Source organism: Acomys russatus, chromosome 8 (assembly GCF_903995435.1).
Source record: "Acomys russatus chromosome 8, mAcoRus1.1, whole genome shotgun sequence".
Classification (NCBI taxonomy): Eukaryota; Metazoa; Chordata; class Mammalia; order Rodentia; family Muridae; genus Acomys; species Acomys russatus.
In genome coordinates, this window is record NC_067144.1 from 28,258,346 (window position 1) to 28,276,926 (window position 18,581).

The following is an 18,581-nucleotide window of genomic DNA, read 5'->3' on the forward strand; positions in this document are numbered from 1 at the left end:
AAGCCTGCAAGCCCGAGACCCTGGACTTAGCTGGACACTGTTGCCTCCAAGGCCTGAGGGTGGGAGTGGTGGGGTGTGAATCTGGACTTTACACTCACTCCCACTAGAACACAGCTACTTTCTACTCTGAAACGTTTTGACCACAAGCATGAGGCTCAAGTGTTACAAATTTGAATATTTCTGATTTGGGAGTCTTGGACTTGGGACTTGTTACTATTAAAGTCTGCAAACAGCCCTAACTTGTTAACACATTCTGTAATTCCTTGCATCTCAGATAAGGGCCAAAAGGAGCATTCAGTGTACCAGTGTTTCAAGTGCAAAGTATGAAAATCCTTTCAGATCCTGTTGAGTATGGCTGGACCTTGCTTTCTGCTCTGGAGACCAGCTGCGGCTTCTAGGCTTTTTATAATTGTGTGTGTATATGTATGAACCCCTGGGCACGTGGGCATGGTCATCTGGAAGTGGAAGCTAGCGCCTCATATATGCCAGGCCATTGCTTTACTTCTGCACTCATTCCCTTGCACTAGAGGTCCATGTCCTGAGGTTGCTCAAAAAGTCCCTCAGGGCCAAGCCCCAGTGTCTGTGGTGGCCTGGCAAGTTTTCTTTCTATATGTTCTAAATGAAAATCCAAAATGTTCATTTTTTAACCAGTAAAGACTCAGGAGCCAGATTCTAGGGTGAAAACCTGCTAGCTCAGAGAGGCAGAGAAAGCACCCAGGTGACCTTCATCCTCAGTTCATGTCCTTATGCAAAAGACTCACTAGCTCAGCTGGCCTGGGAAGAAAAGGCCAAAAAACCCAAGGCCGAAGGCTTGCTAGCCCAAAGCTCAAAAAGCCAAAGGCCAAGGAGCTGAAGAGCTGAAGAGCTCTTGAACTAAAAGCTAATGAGCCTAAGAACTCCTCTCTGCTGTCTTAGATACCCCTCAACTCAAAGTCCCTCCTACTCTCTATCCCCTGTCAGCTGGTTTCTTGCTCTGCCTCTTGACCTAGGGTTAATTTTATTAAATCCTGTGTACAGAAAGCTCTGGGATTACAGGTGTGTTGCTAGGGCTGGCTGAACCACACCTTACTCACCTGTTTACATTAAACAGAAAATTCTTGGATTAAAGTTGTGTGCTATGGCTCAATCATGCCAAACGAAAGACAGGCTTTTACAGTTCACAATCTCAGGGGTCACAATGGGGTCACATGTCCTGCAGCGCCTCCGCCACAGTTTTTCTTGATCACATCACAAGTATACTGCCATGGGAAGCTCTGACAGACCTGCTTTTGGCAGAAGGAGGCCTTCAAATGTAATTCTTCTGAATTTGTTTTGCTTTGTGAAAATTTTTTTAAGATTTAAAAGCCATAAAATTGTGTAGCCTTACCGAAGCTATAACCTCTCACAGCAGTCTCACTTTGAAATGCTAAGATACTAAGAGGTGATGTCTTTATAAAGTTTGCTCCAGTGAGCTGCAGGTCAACGCCAGTCTTCCTGTTCTGAATCTCTAGTACAATGATTCTACACCATCGCACTGGCTTGTGAATTCATTTTTTAAACTAAACCCAGTTCCTGTTTATTTTTGCTACTTCTTTCAAGGTGAGAAGTCTTCTGTGATAAAAGTCCATGAGTTTTGCTGGATTGTGTGGCTGATTTGGGTTTGTAAACATGCAGCTGTCATCTATATAACTTGTTAGCCTTCATAGCTCAGCATGGAGGTGAGGAAACATCAAGTGATAAGAGACACTACAAGTGGAAGCTGAATCGTGGATTCTGATTATCACTCCTGTGTTGAGGCAAAGGGCAGTGGCTCTATAAGAGGAAAACGCAATGTATCAAACCTCTATATAGTAGTAACAGGGTCTCACTTCATAGATTTCTTTTTTTTTTTTTTTAATAATTTTTATTTAATTTTAATTTATGTGCATTGGTTTCAGATCTTGGAGTTACAGACAGATGTGAGCAGCCATGTGGGTGCTGGGAATTGAACCCGGGTCCTTTGGAAGAGCAGTCAGTGCTCTTAACCACTGAGCCATCTCTCCAGCCCCCCACTTCATAGATTTCTATGTGCTTTTGGACTTGTCAGTTTGTTAAAATAGAAAAGCCAGTTAACATCTGTCCTAATGAACATAAGATGTAATTATTTATAAGGCTTACCCCCAACAAATTCACTCTTGCTTCAGGATAATGCAGATTTTAAAGCTGAAGTTCATTCAAGTTGAAATGCCCAATATTTAAAACAATATTGGAATTCTTCTGGGTGTTTAACTCCAGCTGACGTGAAGAACCTTGAAGTTGCATCTGCATTTACTTAAGACTTCCTGTTATGTCTGCTATAAAGCACTTCAACACATGGACTCCAGAATAAGTCATTGCACTGTGAACAGAAAAGAAAACTTGAGTTACTTCCTTACCTCAGAGGCTGTAACAGATCCCAATTCATGTAACACAGAGGTTTTTGCTTTTCTTTGTTTTATTTCTTACAGACTCAGGATATCATGTAACAGGGCAATGCCTTTAGTCTGTGCTGTCTGTCTTCTCTTTTGTCAGCTTCATGCAGTATTCTAAAATCGAGTGACTACACCATCTGATGCATTTCTTTCAGGATTCTAAATGTTTTACTGCATCTTCCATTTCACTTTGTTCTCCAGAGTAGGTCTCAATATAACTAGTTGGGTCTCTCTGTGATACAGCTTCAACCACTTTGAAATATATTGAGGTTAAAAAAATTGTCACGTATTGTGGCTTCTGTGTTTTGTATCTCTCCATACAGGAGTAGAGCACTGATGTCGCTCAGCATGAACACACTCTGGTTTATTAAGGTGAAGGCTTCCATGCCACGCTGCCAGTTCTGTAGTGAGCACCAGCATTTAAATTTTTCTGGCCAAAACTGCCCTGCTGAAAGCAGCCTTCTTTACAAGTTTTTCTTTTACAACTTAACTAAGCCGATACAACTTAAAGGAGAGCTGCCAGTTTGCATGAGAGCTACTCATGTGCAGTGTCATCATTAACTCACAGCTCTGTCCCCAGAGTCAGTTCCTATCCACTTGCAAATTTACTACACAAAAGATTTAGGCAACTACTGTGCCTACTTACATACTGTCCCATATGTCCTTTATAAATCATTTATAAAATATACCATCATAATATGAACCTGCATGGGACTTCACATTTACACTTTTCTATCGTATTGGGCAAGAGTTCATGCATGGAAATTATCACTTAGTTTTTATCTATAGGTTCAAAGTCAAACTTTTCCAGAATAAATGTCTCTGTGAGCATATTTTTATAAAAGATTGGTATGTTAAACTAAATGTTAAAATTCTTTCAGGACAGTAGGCTTCCATGTCTTTTTTTTTTTAGGCTTCCATGTCTTAATTCATAAATCTTGAGCGTTGGGTGACCTGCAGGGCCTTGGTCATGTGTAAATATGTATGGCAACGGTAATTCTGGGGTCCCATCTAAAAAGCAAATGCCCTTAAAAAACACCAGGCATGTGGATCTTAAGCCTAAACCTGCCACTTATGACTGGCAAGAAAATAAATTATGTATTTAAAATATATATCAATCACAATACATGATCCTTCTAGTGATGATTATCAGTGAGAAAATATACTCAGAAAATGAAACAAGTTGCTTTAAAACTTGTAGCCTCTTCAACAGAAACCTACACATGTTATAGAAAACCTCGGCTGCCTGATCCTAAGACCCACGCACTTTCCACTTGAGCGATACCTCTCTGTAGCTGCAGTTCTCACCTGTCACCGGCTATGAGAAACAGGCATGCTTACTGTGAAGGTCAGTGACTCCTGCTTTGTATGTGAGCATCCCCTCCCCCGTTACCTGCTTTCACACACCTCTAGTTCTTAATGCCAAGCAACAATCTGATGGGACTGGTCTTTGGCATATAGTTTATGTACACAGCACTGTGGGTCTTATTGGTCCCTTTTTTAGTTGAACTCCATAATTCCACTGTTGTAGCTCCCAAAATTGTTAACTTTCCCTAGAACTAGAGTTTACCTTTTTTTCAACATAAGTGTCCATTGACTATGATTTGCTAATTTAACTTTGTGCACTTTTTTCTTCTTCCTGTTTTTGTTTTTTGAGACAGGGATTTTCTATGTAGCCCTGGTTGCTTTGGACTTGCTTTGTAGACCAGGCTGACCTCAAACTCACATCGATTTGCCTGCCTCTGCCTCCATGAGTGCTGGGATTAAAGGCGTGTGCCACCATGCCTGGTAACTTTGTGTGGTTTTTAACCCTATTTTATTTCACACTAAACTAAAAATCAGTGGCTGTTCCATATGACACTGCTGAGGCTCTGGGAGGAATTAGGATGTTGCTGTTACTTCCACCTCTGGATTCCCACTGCACTTGCAGGATAGAGGCACAGGACCAGCACAACCTAGTAGGTGAGAAGAGCACTGGTAGTTAGGAGGAGGGGCTCCTGAAAGGCTTATCTCATCCAACTGGTCTAGACGGAAGACTAGAACAGCTGCTGGCTGCTGAGGGGACAGTTTCACCTACAACAAACTGTTAACTTGGTTTCTGATTTTCTCACAAATTACCACAGTGCCTTCCACAAACAAGTCAGAGCTAGGAAGCCAACCAGGATTGATGCTCCAGCTGCCTCAGCAGTACCCAAGATGCACAACAAAAGGCCCAAGTTTTTCATGAAACTACATCAGTGTCCCCAAATTTGCCATCTCAGAAAATATTTGTCTGTCTGGTTTAATTCAAATATAGGCCTTATATTAAAATTTTAATACATCCCCCCCCCCCCCCCGAGGGAGAGGGTCCTATTATGTAGTCTAGGCTGGTCTTGAACTCAGCTCTACATAGTCTTGGAGGAAAATTTTTCCTGTAAATTTTCAGGCAAACCTTGATCTGTTGGAGGCTGGGCTGGTGTATTTTGATGCTAATTACTGCTTGCTATCTCTGTGACCCAACTTTTGACCAATAAAAGGCCATCACCTGGGCAGGACAAAAGGAGACAGGTGTGGCTAAGGTTCCAGGGCTTGGGGAGACAGAGAGAAGGTTGTGCCATCATGGGTTAGATGGAAGAGAAGGACATGGTCGGCGTGGACTGAGACTGGGCCCAGATGATGATAATTAGCAAGTATTTGGGATCATGGATGGAAGGTAGCTTGATAGAAATTAGAAACAGATGGCTTGGGATTGGGGCCCCATGATGGAGAGTAGTTTAGAGGATTGATATCTGTCCTGCCCCAGGTTAACTAAGGCTATTTTAAAATACAGTGTTTGTGTCTTGATTGATTGCTAGTGGGTTAGAAAACGCTGTCATAATAATATGTATAGGCCTGATAATAAACATTATTAGGCCCCTACTGATAATTTAATAACAGCATTGATCTGTTATGGTCTGAATGAGTTTTTTAACCATAAACATAAGAAGTTTTCTTTGAAATTAAGGAGATGGGCTGGTGAGATGGGTGGCAGTTAAGAACTGACTCCAAAAAGTGGCCTCTGACCTCCACAGACACACATGCGTGTGCCCGCAGACACAATAACAGATAAATAAAAGTAAAAGCTGGGTTTGAAAAGTAAAGTTTCCACCAGGCATGATGCCACACACCTTTAATCATGGCACTCAGGAGGCAGAGGCAGGCGGATCTCTTTGAGTTCGAGGCCAGCCTGGTCTACAAAGCAAGTCCAAGGTAGCTAAGGCTACACAGAGAAACCCTGACTTGGAAGAAAAGAAGTAAAGTTTTCATTCCTGAAGTACCTATAAGGAAGAGGCAGCATGTCGAGAGGACATCATAAAGTACTACTATAAAGTACAGCAGACTGCAGTGAGAACCCACAGCTATCAGTTTTCCAAGGAACACTCATTTCATAGTTCAGGCTTTTCGTGTGCAGCAACGTTAGTAGAGCAATCTGACTCTTACCTTACAGGAAACAACTGAGGGAAACAGCCTTGCGTTTGTGTGTTAACAAACTTCTGGATCTGAAGCACTTGTTTTAAAAGATATCCCTTGGAAGATTTGTCAGTTTTTGTTAATACCATCTATAGAAAAAAAGTTTAAGTATTAGAAATAAAACAATCTAATTTTACACATTTTGACTACAACCTTTCAGTTAGTTATGTTGCGTTGGTTCATGTAAATTTCTTAATCTCTATCTACTTTCTCACCTATAAAATAAAAAGCCATGATCTGCTCTGATGATAAAATGCGCTAATAGATGCCACATACGAAGTATACACGGTGTGTCCGCTACTTGACAATGCTTTTATATACACATACATGTCTTGGACTTTATCTAAAGATCATCGGGAACTACTGAGCCTCTTTTATAAGTGACATCAGCTATTTCATGTATTTTATAGTCTATGATATTTAAATGAATATAACTTGGTTATAAAGCTGCCAACATGTTAAAATTTTGGAACCAAAAAGTTCAATTTTACATGAAATACTCTAAAGGAAAAATTTTAAATTGGGCTATCTAGTGGATAAATCTACTATAGTTGTAATCTTGCTAAATCTAGAATGTTACCTATCCAACTACAAACGAGTGGAGGTAAAAGCATGGGTAATTACAAATCCAGGAAAAATTGAAATTTCAATTTATCAGGTCTCCCCCGGGAATATCAAACACACGTGTATGTTCATGTACACGTACACACGTACACACACACACACACTGAAGAGTGTTAGTGTTATATCATTCAATTATAACTCCACTAGGCTAATCTTTAAAGTTATCTTTTTAATTGCTGTTTCCCCCCCCTTCCTGTATATTTGGTTACTGAAGAAAATACATGATTTCACAAAGTGGTACCTATGGTGCTAAATCAGGAATGCTATTACTTCATAGCCAGTTGGATAATATTCATTTTTGCACCAATCCCTTGATGGATTGTAACAGTGTCCCTAATACTTCATAGGACTTCTGTAAATCCAAAAAATTTCATAACTTCAACAAATCAACCAAAGTGGCTGATGTTTACATTGGAACTTCACTGCTTCACTTTAGTAGTTTCTGACATTTTTTGAAAAGTAAACTATAGTAATTGAGTTCCTCACTTTTCTTAAAGTCTCCTAAAATAAAACTTAAAAAAATAATTTTCAATTTATTTGTATTTCATGTCTGTTGGTGTTTTGCCTGCATGTATGTCTGTGTGAGGATGCTGAAACGCCTGGAGTCACAGACAGTTGTGAGCTGCCATGTGGGTGCTGGGAATCAAACCCAGGTCCCCTGGAAGAACAGCCAGTGCTCCTAACTGCTGAGCCATCTCTCATCTCTCAGCCCAGAGAAGATCTTTTTTTTTTTAAATAAAAATTCTACTTGTGTGTGCTGTACTGGAATGTTATGTTCTTAGGAGATTTTTGGTTTGCAAAAACATCTTCGTGAGTGCTGTGCCACGGGCGGCTGTTCATGAACAGCAATACGCTCTGGACAATGTTTGCGCTGCTGTCGAAACACCATGGAGGTAGAGCATTTAAGAACACTGAACGAACAGCTCAAAAAACAGACTGTCCACTTAAAAGCCTGGGTTGGAGGGATGGCCGCAGCGTGCTAAGAGCACATGCTGCTCTGCCCGGAGTGTCTCACAAGCGCCTGCAATGCCAGCTTCAGTGAAATCTGTTGCCGTCTCCTGACCTTCATAGGTATCCCCATACGTGCGGCGCGCACACACTTGCATACACACACACACACACACACACACACACACACACGTACATATGCACATATTCCATACATTTAAGCTTAAAACTAAAAGAAGGGAAAAAAATACGACAGTGTCACAGAACTTACGAGCACTGTCTTCCATTTGTGTGTGTGTGTGTGCATAAGTGATGAATACTTGTGTTGTGTGTATAATGTGTACACGTGTATGTGCATGTGCACGTGTGTCTCCTATGGAGACCAGAGGAGGACATGTGTCTTTTCTGCCACTCTTGCCTTCTTCCTTTGAGCCAGGGCCTCTCACTGAACCTGGAGCTGGGTTGGTAGCCGGCAAACCATCTGGTCCTCTGGTGTCCACCTCTATAGCACTGGGGCTGTGAGCACGCAGTGGCCACACAGCTTTTTATGTGGGTGCTGAGGACTAGAACTTAGGTCCCCAGGCTTTTGTAGCAAATTCTTACCCATGGACCCATCTCCCCAGTGACTCTATCTTCTGAGGAAACACCTGCTCATTACTAACAAGTATATCTGCATATTCATATGCACCCCAAACTGATTTCTAACTGCTGCCATGAGTGCAAGGAAACACTTACCACATAAGGCAAGGCAAATTCTTCACACATTTCTATGGCAATATTGTCGAACTTTGTAATTCCAACAACACTATCCACTAATAAAAATGTTCTTTTCAAACTGTAAAAATAGAAAGAAAGTTAATGGCAATATAAGATCTACTCATTCATCTGTCTCTCTCATCTGAGGGGCTTTATCTTGCAGTCCAATAGAACTCAATGAAGTTTAGTGTGCTTCCAATAACTAAAGTTTCCAAATACCAATTTATTTCAGTAAGAACATATTAAACTGACCAAGGCTTGCCATAAAGATGAATGAGAACCTCCTGTAAGACCTTAAGGGCTAATGGAAAAAAGGAGACAAAAATCAAATAATTATAATTTTTATTATTAGTTTAATTTTGTATCATTTATAGGTAAAGATATAAGAAACCATATCTATATCTATATATAAAATATATACACACATATATATATATACATACATATATATATATTTTTAAAATTTGTGATGTCAAGATCAAATCCAGAGCCCTTTAGCAGGCTAGAGAAATACTCTATTACTGAGCTACATCCTTTGCCTTTTTTTATGAATACATTTTTATTTCAGAAGCCTAACATCATTTTCCTCTAGATTATGTGATTCTTGAAACATATTACTGCTTGATTACTTATGGAGATCAAAGAATAAGGAACATTTTCCGAGTCTGTCATGACTGAGTAGACAGAGTTTACTGAATTTTATTTAAATCAATTAGCTAATAATTTTCATTTTCAAAATTAGCCAGCTAAGAGCTTGGTTAAAAAAAAAAAAAAAAGAAAAAGAAAAAGAGAAAAAGAAAAAAACTATAGTTTCACCTTGATAAAATAAATGAAGTCAAGATTTCCCTGAGCTAGGAAGAGGCTAAACAGGTGGGACATAGTAAGTCATTTGATAAATCTAAAATATCTGTCGTGTGTAGTTTTCTTTTTAAATTTAAAAAAGAACTTTGGGGTTAAATGTATAATTACTGTAAGAAAAAAAATGTCCTTACTTCTTTCGTTCTTTTAGATAGGCCTCTACCATGTCAACAAAATCTTCGGGTGCTCTATAGCCATACCCTGGCATGTCCACCAATGTAAAATGTTTTCCAACTTTGAAAAAATTCATTTTCTTTGTGTGTCCCTGATAAAGTGAATGAAAAAAAAAAATGGCTTAGAACATGTCCTTTATTTCATGACTAGAAATGTTTCCTATTCAATCAACAAATATTTACTAAAAATTGAAGTATATATTCTGAGCTACTATGAATAGAAGGGGAAAAAAAGGTGGAGAGAAGTGGCCACCAATAATTAAATCATAATTAAATCTTTTCAATTTGCTTTTTTAAAGTAAAGTATGGTTAGCTTAAAAACTTCACATTTCATATTAGAAGTAGACAAAATATTTTAGGATCCTCCCTATTTTGCTGTCTGTGAAAATCACCCCAATTTAGGCTGCATGTTTGCCATTAGCCAATTCTCTATTTAACAGTATGTAAGAGGGATGAAGTACAGTGCTGATCAAATTTTTATCTTATCACAGATTCTTGTAACACCCAGAGCCAAAGTCTGATTCTTATCAGCAGACTAGTGTTTCCATAAACTAAGGCATTTTGTGTGTGGGTTTTAGTATCCTCATAATTTTTCAAAGAATGTACAATAACACAATTATAAAGTAACAGTGAAATGATGCAAAATATGGCTGCTTGTGCTTTTGTGTTCAAGAAACCCTTAGGAATCAGAAAAGGAAAGACAAAGTCAATGGTTTGACTTAAGATACTATCAAAGGAGGACTTTTTATAACTGATTAAGTTCTTGGTTAGAACATGAGTCAGAATTGTATATTTGAGCATGAAAATAACCCTTATATATTGCCCTCATGTATAAGAACGAATTGACCCTAGCTGGAAGTCATTGTTTAGCCGGCTCATGCGGTGAGGAAGAAGGGCACTGAAGATGAAGTGGGGAGGAACGCAGTCGTTAGCCATGAAGCCGGAGAGCCTACTACACAGCGTGGGGAGCGAAGAGCTAGTGCTCTCATGAAAGGGCTTGAACTTAACGCAAGGGGTGGGGACAGTGAGCATTACGGTGAACTGGTGGACATGTTTTGTCAGACAGACACTAAGGTAAGGGGAGCTAGGAGTAGGTCTTGAGAAAAGGTTATTTTAGATATCAGTTGAGTCTGCATCTTTGAAAAGGAAGTAGAAAATTAACAGAACACTAGCAAAGCAGAGTTCTCTGTGAAGGAAACAGAGAGTGGCCCTGGTGAAGGAGTACACATGTCTGGTATATAAGCAAGAACATATTTGAGGGTAGAGAAGGTAGAAAAGACTACAATAGAAGTCAAAGCAACTTAAGCCCAGTTTTCACTCCCTACGACCAAATGTAGAACTAGAGACTCAGTATTTATAGAAGAAAACAGAAAACAGCAATAAAATACTTAATTTGGCAACTTAGGGAAGATCTAGGCAAAGGATGCTTTCCTCAAAATACTGGCAAGACTACTAAAATGAATTCAGCTATAATTCCTTTTATTCAGGAAATAGACAGGCACTAACGCCTTACCTTAATTTGTGATTAAAAGAAATCTCGGCTAAGAACTCAGCAATTATCTCTTGCACCTTCCAACACTTAAGTCTCAGTTTAGTAAATTCAAGAGAATTACCCAGCATACCGGTTTTTTGGAGACCCTGACTTCTACGTCAGGGGCCAGGGAAAATAAGGCCTTTATCAAGGAGGATTTTCCAACATTGCTTCGGCCTATGAAACACACCTAGTATAAGGAAAAAAGAACAGAGTACTTAGAGAACTAAATAGTGGTTTATTCATTAAATGTTGTATTTCGGGGTTGGAGAGATGGCTCAGTGGTTAAGCGCATTTGCTGCCAAAGGACTCTAGTTCAAGTCCCAGATCACCACACGGCTGCTCAGAGCTGCCTGAAACTCCAGTTCTAGGGGGGATCTGATGCCCTCTGGCGGCCTCAGAACGCAACAGGCAAGCATGTGGTGCATACGTGCAGGAAAAGAGACACATAAACTTTTAAAAAGCTCCGTTGGCACTTCCAGAGGACCGGGGTTCGGTTCTCAGCATCCACACTGCAGCTCACTGGGGTACTCCGTGGGCACTGCCCACAAGCGGTGCGTCCACACCGAGGGTTTTGTTGTCAACAGCCCTCTTCGCTGGGTGACAAGAAACGAGCACTGGCGAACTCAAGCCCTGGCGCCTACAGTAGACAGAGGCGGCTCACCTCCGGCTGCTGCAGGCTCGGGGCGTGGTCGAGGCGGACCGCGGAGCTGAGGTACTCGATGCGGTTCCGGGCCGTGACTGCGAAGATGCTCTCTGCCTTGGCGATGTCCTCCAGGCTCGGGTCGAAGAGGCTCTGTTCGATAAGGCCTGGCCTAGTGTCCGCGACGAGGTGCCGCTCCAGTTCCCGCAGCGGGTACACTACTTTCGTTAGTTGTTTCTGGGGCAGCCTTAGCACTTCAGAGAAGGCAGGGGACGTGCTGTAAACCCGTGGCCAACGTCCCAACGCTGGCGCCATCTCCAAGAACCTTCCTATTCTATGGCAAACACTAGCAGCCGCCATTTTTCTCTCCCAGAATCCTCGGGATTGGATTTTATTCATTGGGTCTGGACAGCTCAAATGAGACTCTCACTGCCGCGGCGCCTGCTGGGAATTGTAGTTTTCTAGGGCCTTTTTGCCCGCTCAAGCTTTTCACAGCCAAAGCCGGGGAGGATGTCAGAGACCAGAGGTGGAAAGCCCGCTGTCTTTCTTTAACACCTTGGCCTTACCAGCAGTGCATCTATTGCTATGTTTTGTGGGAAAGTCTTCAGCGGTTTTCAGAGGCGAAAGAACTACCTCATCCTGTGGTCTTTGATCTCAAGGGAAGGAGCCATAATGAGAAGCTCCAGTGGATTTCAAGCCAGTTTTGTCTTGTTTCCGGTCGTCTTACTGACGATTGACATTTATCATAAGTTCACATCACTGAGAAAAACACGTTTGCAAAATTAAATGAGCTAGTGAGAAATGTGATTGTAATAGCAACTCATTTTCAGAGAAAGCGAGATTTTTTTTTTGAGGCAGGGTTTCTCTGCAACAGCTCTGGCTGTCCTGGACTCACTTTGTAGACCAGGCTGGACTTGAACTAGAGATCATCCTGCCTCTGCCTCCCAAGTGCTGGCATTAAAGGCGTGAACCACCACCGGCAAGCATCTGTTATACCAGGCACACAAAACTTTAGAGAGATGATTTAGAGTCAACATATGCTATGTTTCCCACGGATGCATATGCCTGCCTGAAATGCTTTCTTCTAGATGTTTTTTTACTACTTGAAGTGTTTGTGGTCACCCTTCAGAAAAGGTGGCTTTGATTTTGAGAACCGAAGAGGTAGTTCACCACAGATTTAGCCCTTTAAAATCTGTTAATATGATGTAGAAAGGTATTACAGACTTTACACAGTCTGTAGAGTCCTTTGTTTTGATTTGCTTTTGAGACAGAGTCTGTTACAAAGATCAGACTGGCCTCAAATTCATGATTATTCTGTCTCAACCTTCTGAGTGATGTACCGCCACACCCAGATCTAGAGCTAAGATTTTTCACTAAAATTCATGTGACTGCAGTGCTGTAGATATACTCTGCCAGGTTTAGCTGTTAAGGACAGGAAGAAGGTTGGTAGATCAGTGAAGAGATTTTTTTGTCATTTGTACAGCTAATCTCAGTTGTTTTTCCATTATTGTCTGTCTCTGAAATGAATGGCTGTTCAGTTACAAATGTTCCTGAGCTATTTAAATCCAGTAGGTATAAAGTTTAGGGAGTCCATCTAATCCAAGAAGAAGAAGGCCTAGACCAGTAGACAGAATCATGGTTGTCAGAAAGTCAGCAAGTACATAACTCACACAGATGAATGCATATCCTAGTTTAGACACGCCACACTTCGAATGCCTGCATAGAAATGAGAGAAGAGACACTGGGAATATTTGCCTTTGGATGTAGGGAGAGGTAGCATATTCGTACTCAACGTTTGTTTTACAAAGGATTCTTTCTTGCCTTCACTCTTCCCTTCTTAACAATGCCTACAATTGACTTGTTAAAATACCATGCATGGAGACTCCAAGTAGCAGGGGATCATAGAGACTGAAAAGGATACCCTCTAACTAGACAAGTCTCCCAGTAGATGGAGGGGACACCAACCCACCCACAAAAACTTTGACTCAAAATTCAGCATGCTTACAAGATGTGTAAGGATAAAGACAGAGCAGACAGAGCAGAGATTGAGGCAATGTCCAACCAATGCCTGACCCGATTCAAGACCCACCCCATGAAATAGAGGCAACCCCACACTATCAATGATACTCTGCTATGCTTGCAGGCAGGAGTCAAGCAGAGAGGCTTTACCCAGCAGTGCCTTGAAACAGATGCTGAGACTCACAGCCAAACATTGAGCGATGCATAGAAGGCTTGTGGAAAAGTGGGGGAAGAAGAAGAAGAGGAGGAGGAGGAGAAGGAGGAGGAGGAGGAGGAGGAGGATCTGGAGATGATAGGAGCTTCACAAGAAGACCAAAAGAGCCAACTAACCAGGGAACAAAGGGGCCTGCTGAGACTGAAACATCAACCAAGGACCTTGCATGGATTGGACCTAGACCCCCTGCAAAGATGTAGCTGATAGGCAGCTCAGGCTTCATGTGGGTCTTCTAGTAAGGGGAGCAGGTGCTGTCTCTGACATGGACTCTCTTGCCAACTTTTCAATTACTTCCTCCTGGTGGGACTGCCTTGCCAGGCCACAGGGGAAGAGGACACGTTCAATCCTGATATGACTTGATGACCTGGAGTGGATGGGAAGGAGAGCTCCTCTTTTCTGAGGAGTAGGGGAAGGGGATGTGGGAGAGTGGGACTGGGAGACGAGGAGGGATGGGGCTACAACTAAGATGCAAAGTGAATTAAAAAAAAATGCCATGCATGGCAGTGGTGTCTGTAATGGTAGCATTTGAGAGGCAGAAGGAGGAAGACCAGAAGTTAAAGGCCATTTTCAGCTACTTACCAAATTTGAGGCCAGCCTGGAATATATACAGCCTGTCACAAAAACATTATTGAATGATTTCCAGAAAAGGAGTTGATCTGAGCACCAGGAATCAATTATGGGAAAGACCCTCTCATAATAAAATTGAGATGACTTGCACTGTGCAGGAAGGAAAACAGTAGGAGAGTGACACGAAGAAACATCCACATGTAAATTGCCTGAGTTGTAATAACAACTGTTGGAATAAATTATTTAAGCTTAAATTTTATTTTAAAAATATTTATTTTTATTTGGGTATTTTGTGTGTGTGTGTGTGTGTGTGTGTGTGTGTGTATGTGTGTGTGTGTGTGTGTGTGTGTGTGTGTATGTGTGTGTGTGTGTGTGTGTATCAGCAGAGGCCAGAAGAGAGTGTTGTGTCCTCTGGAGGAGTTACAGGAAGTTGTGAAGGTCTCAACATGGGTACTGGGAGCCAAATCTAGATCCATTGGACTAGTAGCAAGTACTCTTAACCCAGGGCAACTTTAAATTATATTTAAAAAAATTTTAAATTATATTTTAACTTCTCTGTGCAACTTTCCCTTTAAACAATTATGTAAGCTATACCTCAGCACATTGACACAGGTTTGTGACTCCTAGACATACACATGAGGCATGGCCTTTCTACCTAACTTATTCTTTAGGGGACAAGTCCTTACCTGTGAGAGTCACTATATTACCATATTGAAGAAATAACAGATGTACTTCCCAAGACCAGCTTGGGTAGTTTATCAAATCATTGAATTACATTTATATATCATTAATGTTCCTTTAGGGAATGTCTCTAACAACTTCAAAGAATTGTGTTGTTGTTGTGTCTTTTTTTTTTTTCTTTCTACAAAGTCTTTTTGAGCTTCCTTCAAGGTTGTACTGCCAAGCTGACAAATTTCTCTAAAGAGATCTGCAGATTAAATATAAAATACTAGGTGTGTAGGAGGTGAGTTCTCAGAATGATTTAGGTTCTCGAAGAAAAATAAAAATGTGTTTCCATCAAGATTTTTTTCAATCAATAAAAAACAAATTGCTTTAAATAGTATTTTCCTATTATTAATTAAGTGTTCCATTCTAATCATACTGATGTTACTATTTTGGAACTCTTTGCTACATATAGTTTGTGGTTTTATTTTTTAATCAGTAAAAATCTTGTGTGTGTGTGTGTGTGTGTGTGTGTGTGTGTGTGTGTGTGTGTGTGCGCGCGCGCGCGTGCGTGTGCGCACCGCACTATAGGGCTTGAAAAAAAGCACGAGCTTTTCTGTTCTAAGTGATGAATTTATTAACATTTTAATGTTTATTACTTATTAGGCAGATTATTATTTTGGGGGGTGAGCAATACTTGGTAGTAGATCTCTGTAGAGGTTTGAATGAGAAAGGCCTCCACAGTCTGAGATATTTGGTAGAACTGTCTGGGAAAGAATAGGAGGTGTGGCATTGTTGGCCAAAGTATTACACTGGGGGTGAGCTGAGCTTTAAGGTTTCAAAAGCTCACGCTATTCCCAGGTAGTTGTTGCTGCCTCATGCTTGTGGGGGTCAAGATGTGAGCTTCTGCTGTTGCACCAGTGCCATGTCATCTGCCTGCTGCCGTGTTCTCTGCTGTGATGGCTATAGACTCCAACTTCTGATTCTGTGAGTCCTCAATAAGTTCTTTCTTTTATAAGTTGCTTTGGCTATTGTGTCTTAACTCAGCAATAGAACAGTAATTAAGATAGTCTCTAAACTGCATCTCATTGCTTTACTTATATGAACGGTGTACTCTGACACCCTGAAGAGACAGAGTAACATCTCACAGGCAGACATATTCATACGTGATCCAGTTTAAAACTCATTCACAGATAATTTTTTGTCAGGTATCTCCAAGTCTAGCTTCTAAATTTTCCAATATAATAGTAAGACTCACAAAAGTCTAATACCCCTGGGAAAACATAGAGATTTGCAATTTAATTTGTAACAGTAGCAAAATTACAGTTATGAGGTAGCAATGAAAACATTTTTGTGGATGGGGGTCACCACAACATGAGGGACTGTATTAAAGGGTCACAGCATGAGGACTATTGAGAACCACTGGTCTAGACCATCGGGTATATATTCTTAGAAGGAATGTTGACAGTCTGATTTCATCCCCTCTCTTTAGTTTTCCATGAGGTGAGCAGTTTTCCCTCTACCAACTCCTCCTGCCAGAGATATGCTGTCTCACCAAACACAATAGGACCAACTGAAGGCCCCCAAACTATCAGTCAAAACACAACATTTCTTGGTATAGGTTGGCCATTTCTAGTATTTTCCATGACTACAGAAAGTTTCCTAATACAGCTATAGGCAACTTTGTACAAACAGAGCAAGTACAGAAAGCCACTCATAAATGAGGGAAGTGTTTGCTGGCCACGCACTTAAAAGCAGTTCAGGGTGAGTCTGACAGTACACTAGACTCTGGCTAGTGCCCTACTAGGTTCACTCTTTTCTGTGCACAGATTTAAAAGAAAAACATTGACAAATAAAAAGCTTCTCATTTGCATTTATTGCAAGATATATTATATATAATGTATGTGTGTAATATTTACATATTATATGCTTATATTATAGATTTTGTTTTAAATACAAATAATTTCTCTGGAAATGTTTCAGAAAAATGGGACAGACTTGCCCTAGTATTTTAATAAAGTGTGCCAAATCCAGAATTATGCATGTCTAGGGAATTCTAATTAAAGTCACTCTCAGGCTGGGAAGTGGTACAGTGGCAGAGTGCTTGCCTAACAGCTTAAGAGGCCTTGGGTTCTGTCCCTAGCCCAACCCTATCCCCCACCCCACCCCATCCTATACTAGTGAGCCTGTCCAGCAGCAGATCCTTGCCTAACTAAATGAGGCTGAAGTATTGAGCTGGAATTGGATGCTGCTAGGGTGTGGAGAATTTCCTTCAACTTTCTTACACTCTTCCATGATCTGGACCATCAGTTACTAATGGGAGGGAGGGAAGGAGGGAGGAAACGCTTACTCTCTAGAAAGACATAGTGCCTATGCTAGGAATCTGAGGGGATTTCCTGACAATAGGATGGCATATCCAACCACAGTGATATGGTTTTCTTCGTTCAGTCTACTAACCTTTCTCCTAACAACTTCCAGAAGCACTCTCACATGCACACCCATAACTAATACTTTTCCTGTCATCTGGGTACCCCTAGCCCTGTCAAACCAGCCCATAAATCAGCCAACACACACACCACACACAATGGAGACAAGCTTAGGCAAAACCAGTAGTCAAGATAACTGAAGTATAAAGAACCCGAATTTTATAGCATAATTGTGTGTGAAGGCCTAGGGCTTAAGTGCTTTAGGACTCTTCTGAACATAGAGGAGCCAGCAAGACAACATCCAAACATCTAACAGCAACATCTTTGGTATTTTTTCTAACATTTAGCCTTACCACAGACCTGCTTAAAAAAACGAAAGTTATACATGAGAACGAGGGTAGGACATATTTTGAATTATGTTATTTGTTTATGGTGTGTGCTTGGTGTGTGCATGTACATGCATGCATGTACCTTGGCCCACATGTGGAGGTTTGGGGACAACTTTCAGGAGTCACTTCTCTCTTTCTACAGCAGGGACAGGCTGGAGGGTGGAACTTAGGGTGTAAGTGTTAGCAGCAAGTACCTCCAACCTCTGAGACATCTTGCAGCTCCCAGACAAATTTTATTTAGCAAATGATTAATCTCATTTATAACTTTAAAACTCCTAGACATGTTATATGTGGCCTTCCATGTTCAGTCTCACTAGAGTCTTAGGCATATAAAGCCTGGGTCTGGTATAGAGAAAGAAGGAAAGGAATAGTGCACACGCACATACACATGAGTATGTGAAGACAGGAGTGACACAGTAAACCCCTAATCTCCCGTTGTTGCTTTAGCAGCACACCACAGACTTAGTAGCTTTTTATCAACACGAGGCATTTTGATCCCTCAGCCATTGTTTGCAGAAAATAAAATTTAAATTATGTACCTCTTTGACATCTAGAAATAGTTTTTTAAAATGTCTACTTGGATTAATTATGTTTAAATAAGCTCCATTTAGTACAGATAAAAAAGTAGAGTGTATAGAACATAGTTGAATTATATAATATCTTTTTTTTTTTTGAATAGGAGAAATAATGGTTGCAAGAAAAAATGCTAAATACAGTAAATAAAATAAAACAAAAAGTCCAAAGTTAGAAAGTATTCCAGCATATCATTTTCTTATAGCCAGTTCCAGCATCTGCGTCTTGTTAATACTGGTGTCCCAGTGCCAAGGACTTAGTTACTCCTTGCTTCCAAAT

General features: G+C 40.8%; 1 protein-coding gene across 1 annotated transcript; it reads right to left on the reverse strand.

Annotated features, from left to right (window-relative positions):
- Positions 1-2,081: 2,081 nt before the first annotated feature.
- Positions 2,082-11,827, reverse strand: Gtpbp8 (GTP binding protein 8 (putative)). The gene is made up of 6 exons (XM_051149980.1): positions 11,473-11,827; positions 10,900-10,998; positions 9,239-9,369; positions 8,226-8,325; positions 5,889-6,007; positions 2,082-2,356 (listed from the first exon to the last, which is right to left on the reverse strand). The coding sequence occupies exons 1-6, from the start codon at positions 11,809-11,811 to the stop codon at positions 2,287-2,289; spliced, it is 858 nt and encodes a 285-aa protein (XP_051005937.1). The 5' UTR covers positions 11,812-11,827; the 3' UTR covers positions 2,082-2,286.
- Between the last annotated feature and the right edge of the window lie 6,754 nt (positions 11,828-18,581).

What these genes read in the sequence shown, in the direction of transcription:
- Gtpbp8 (XM_051149980.1), bottom strand. Translation starts at nt 11,811, where the DNA reads ATGGCGGCTGCTAGTGTTTGCCATAGAATAGGAAGGTTCTTGGAGATG. An exon ending in AATTTGCCTTGCCTTATGTG is followed by an intron (nt 6,008 to 8,225) that starts GTAAGTGTTTCC and finishes TTTTTTCTATAG; the next exon opens with ATGGTATTAACAAAAACTGA. An exon ending in CCTCAGTTGTTTCCTGTAAG is followed by an intron (nt 2,357 to 5,888) that starts GTAAGAGTCAGA and finishes TTCTGTTCACAG; the next exon opens with TGCAATGACTTATTCTGGAG.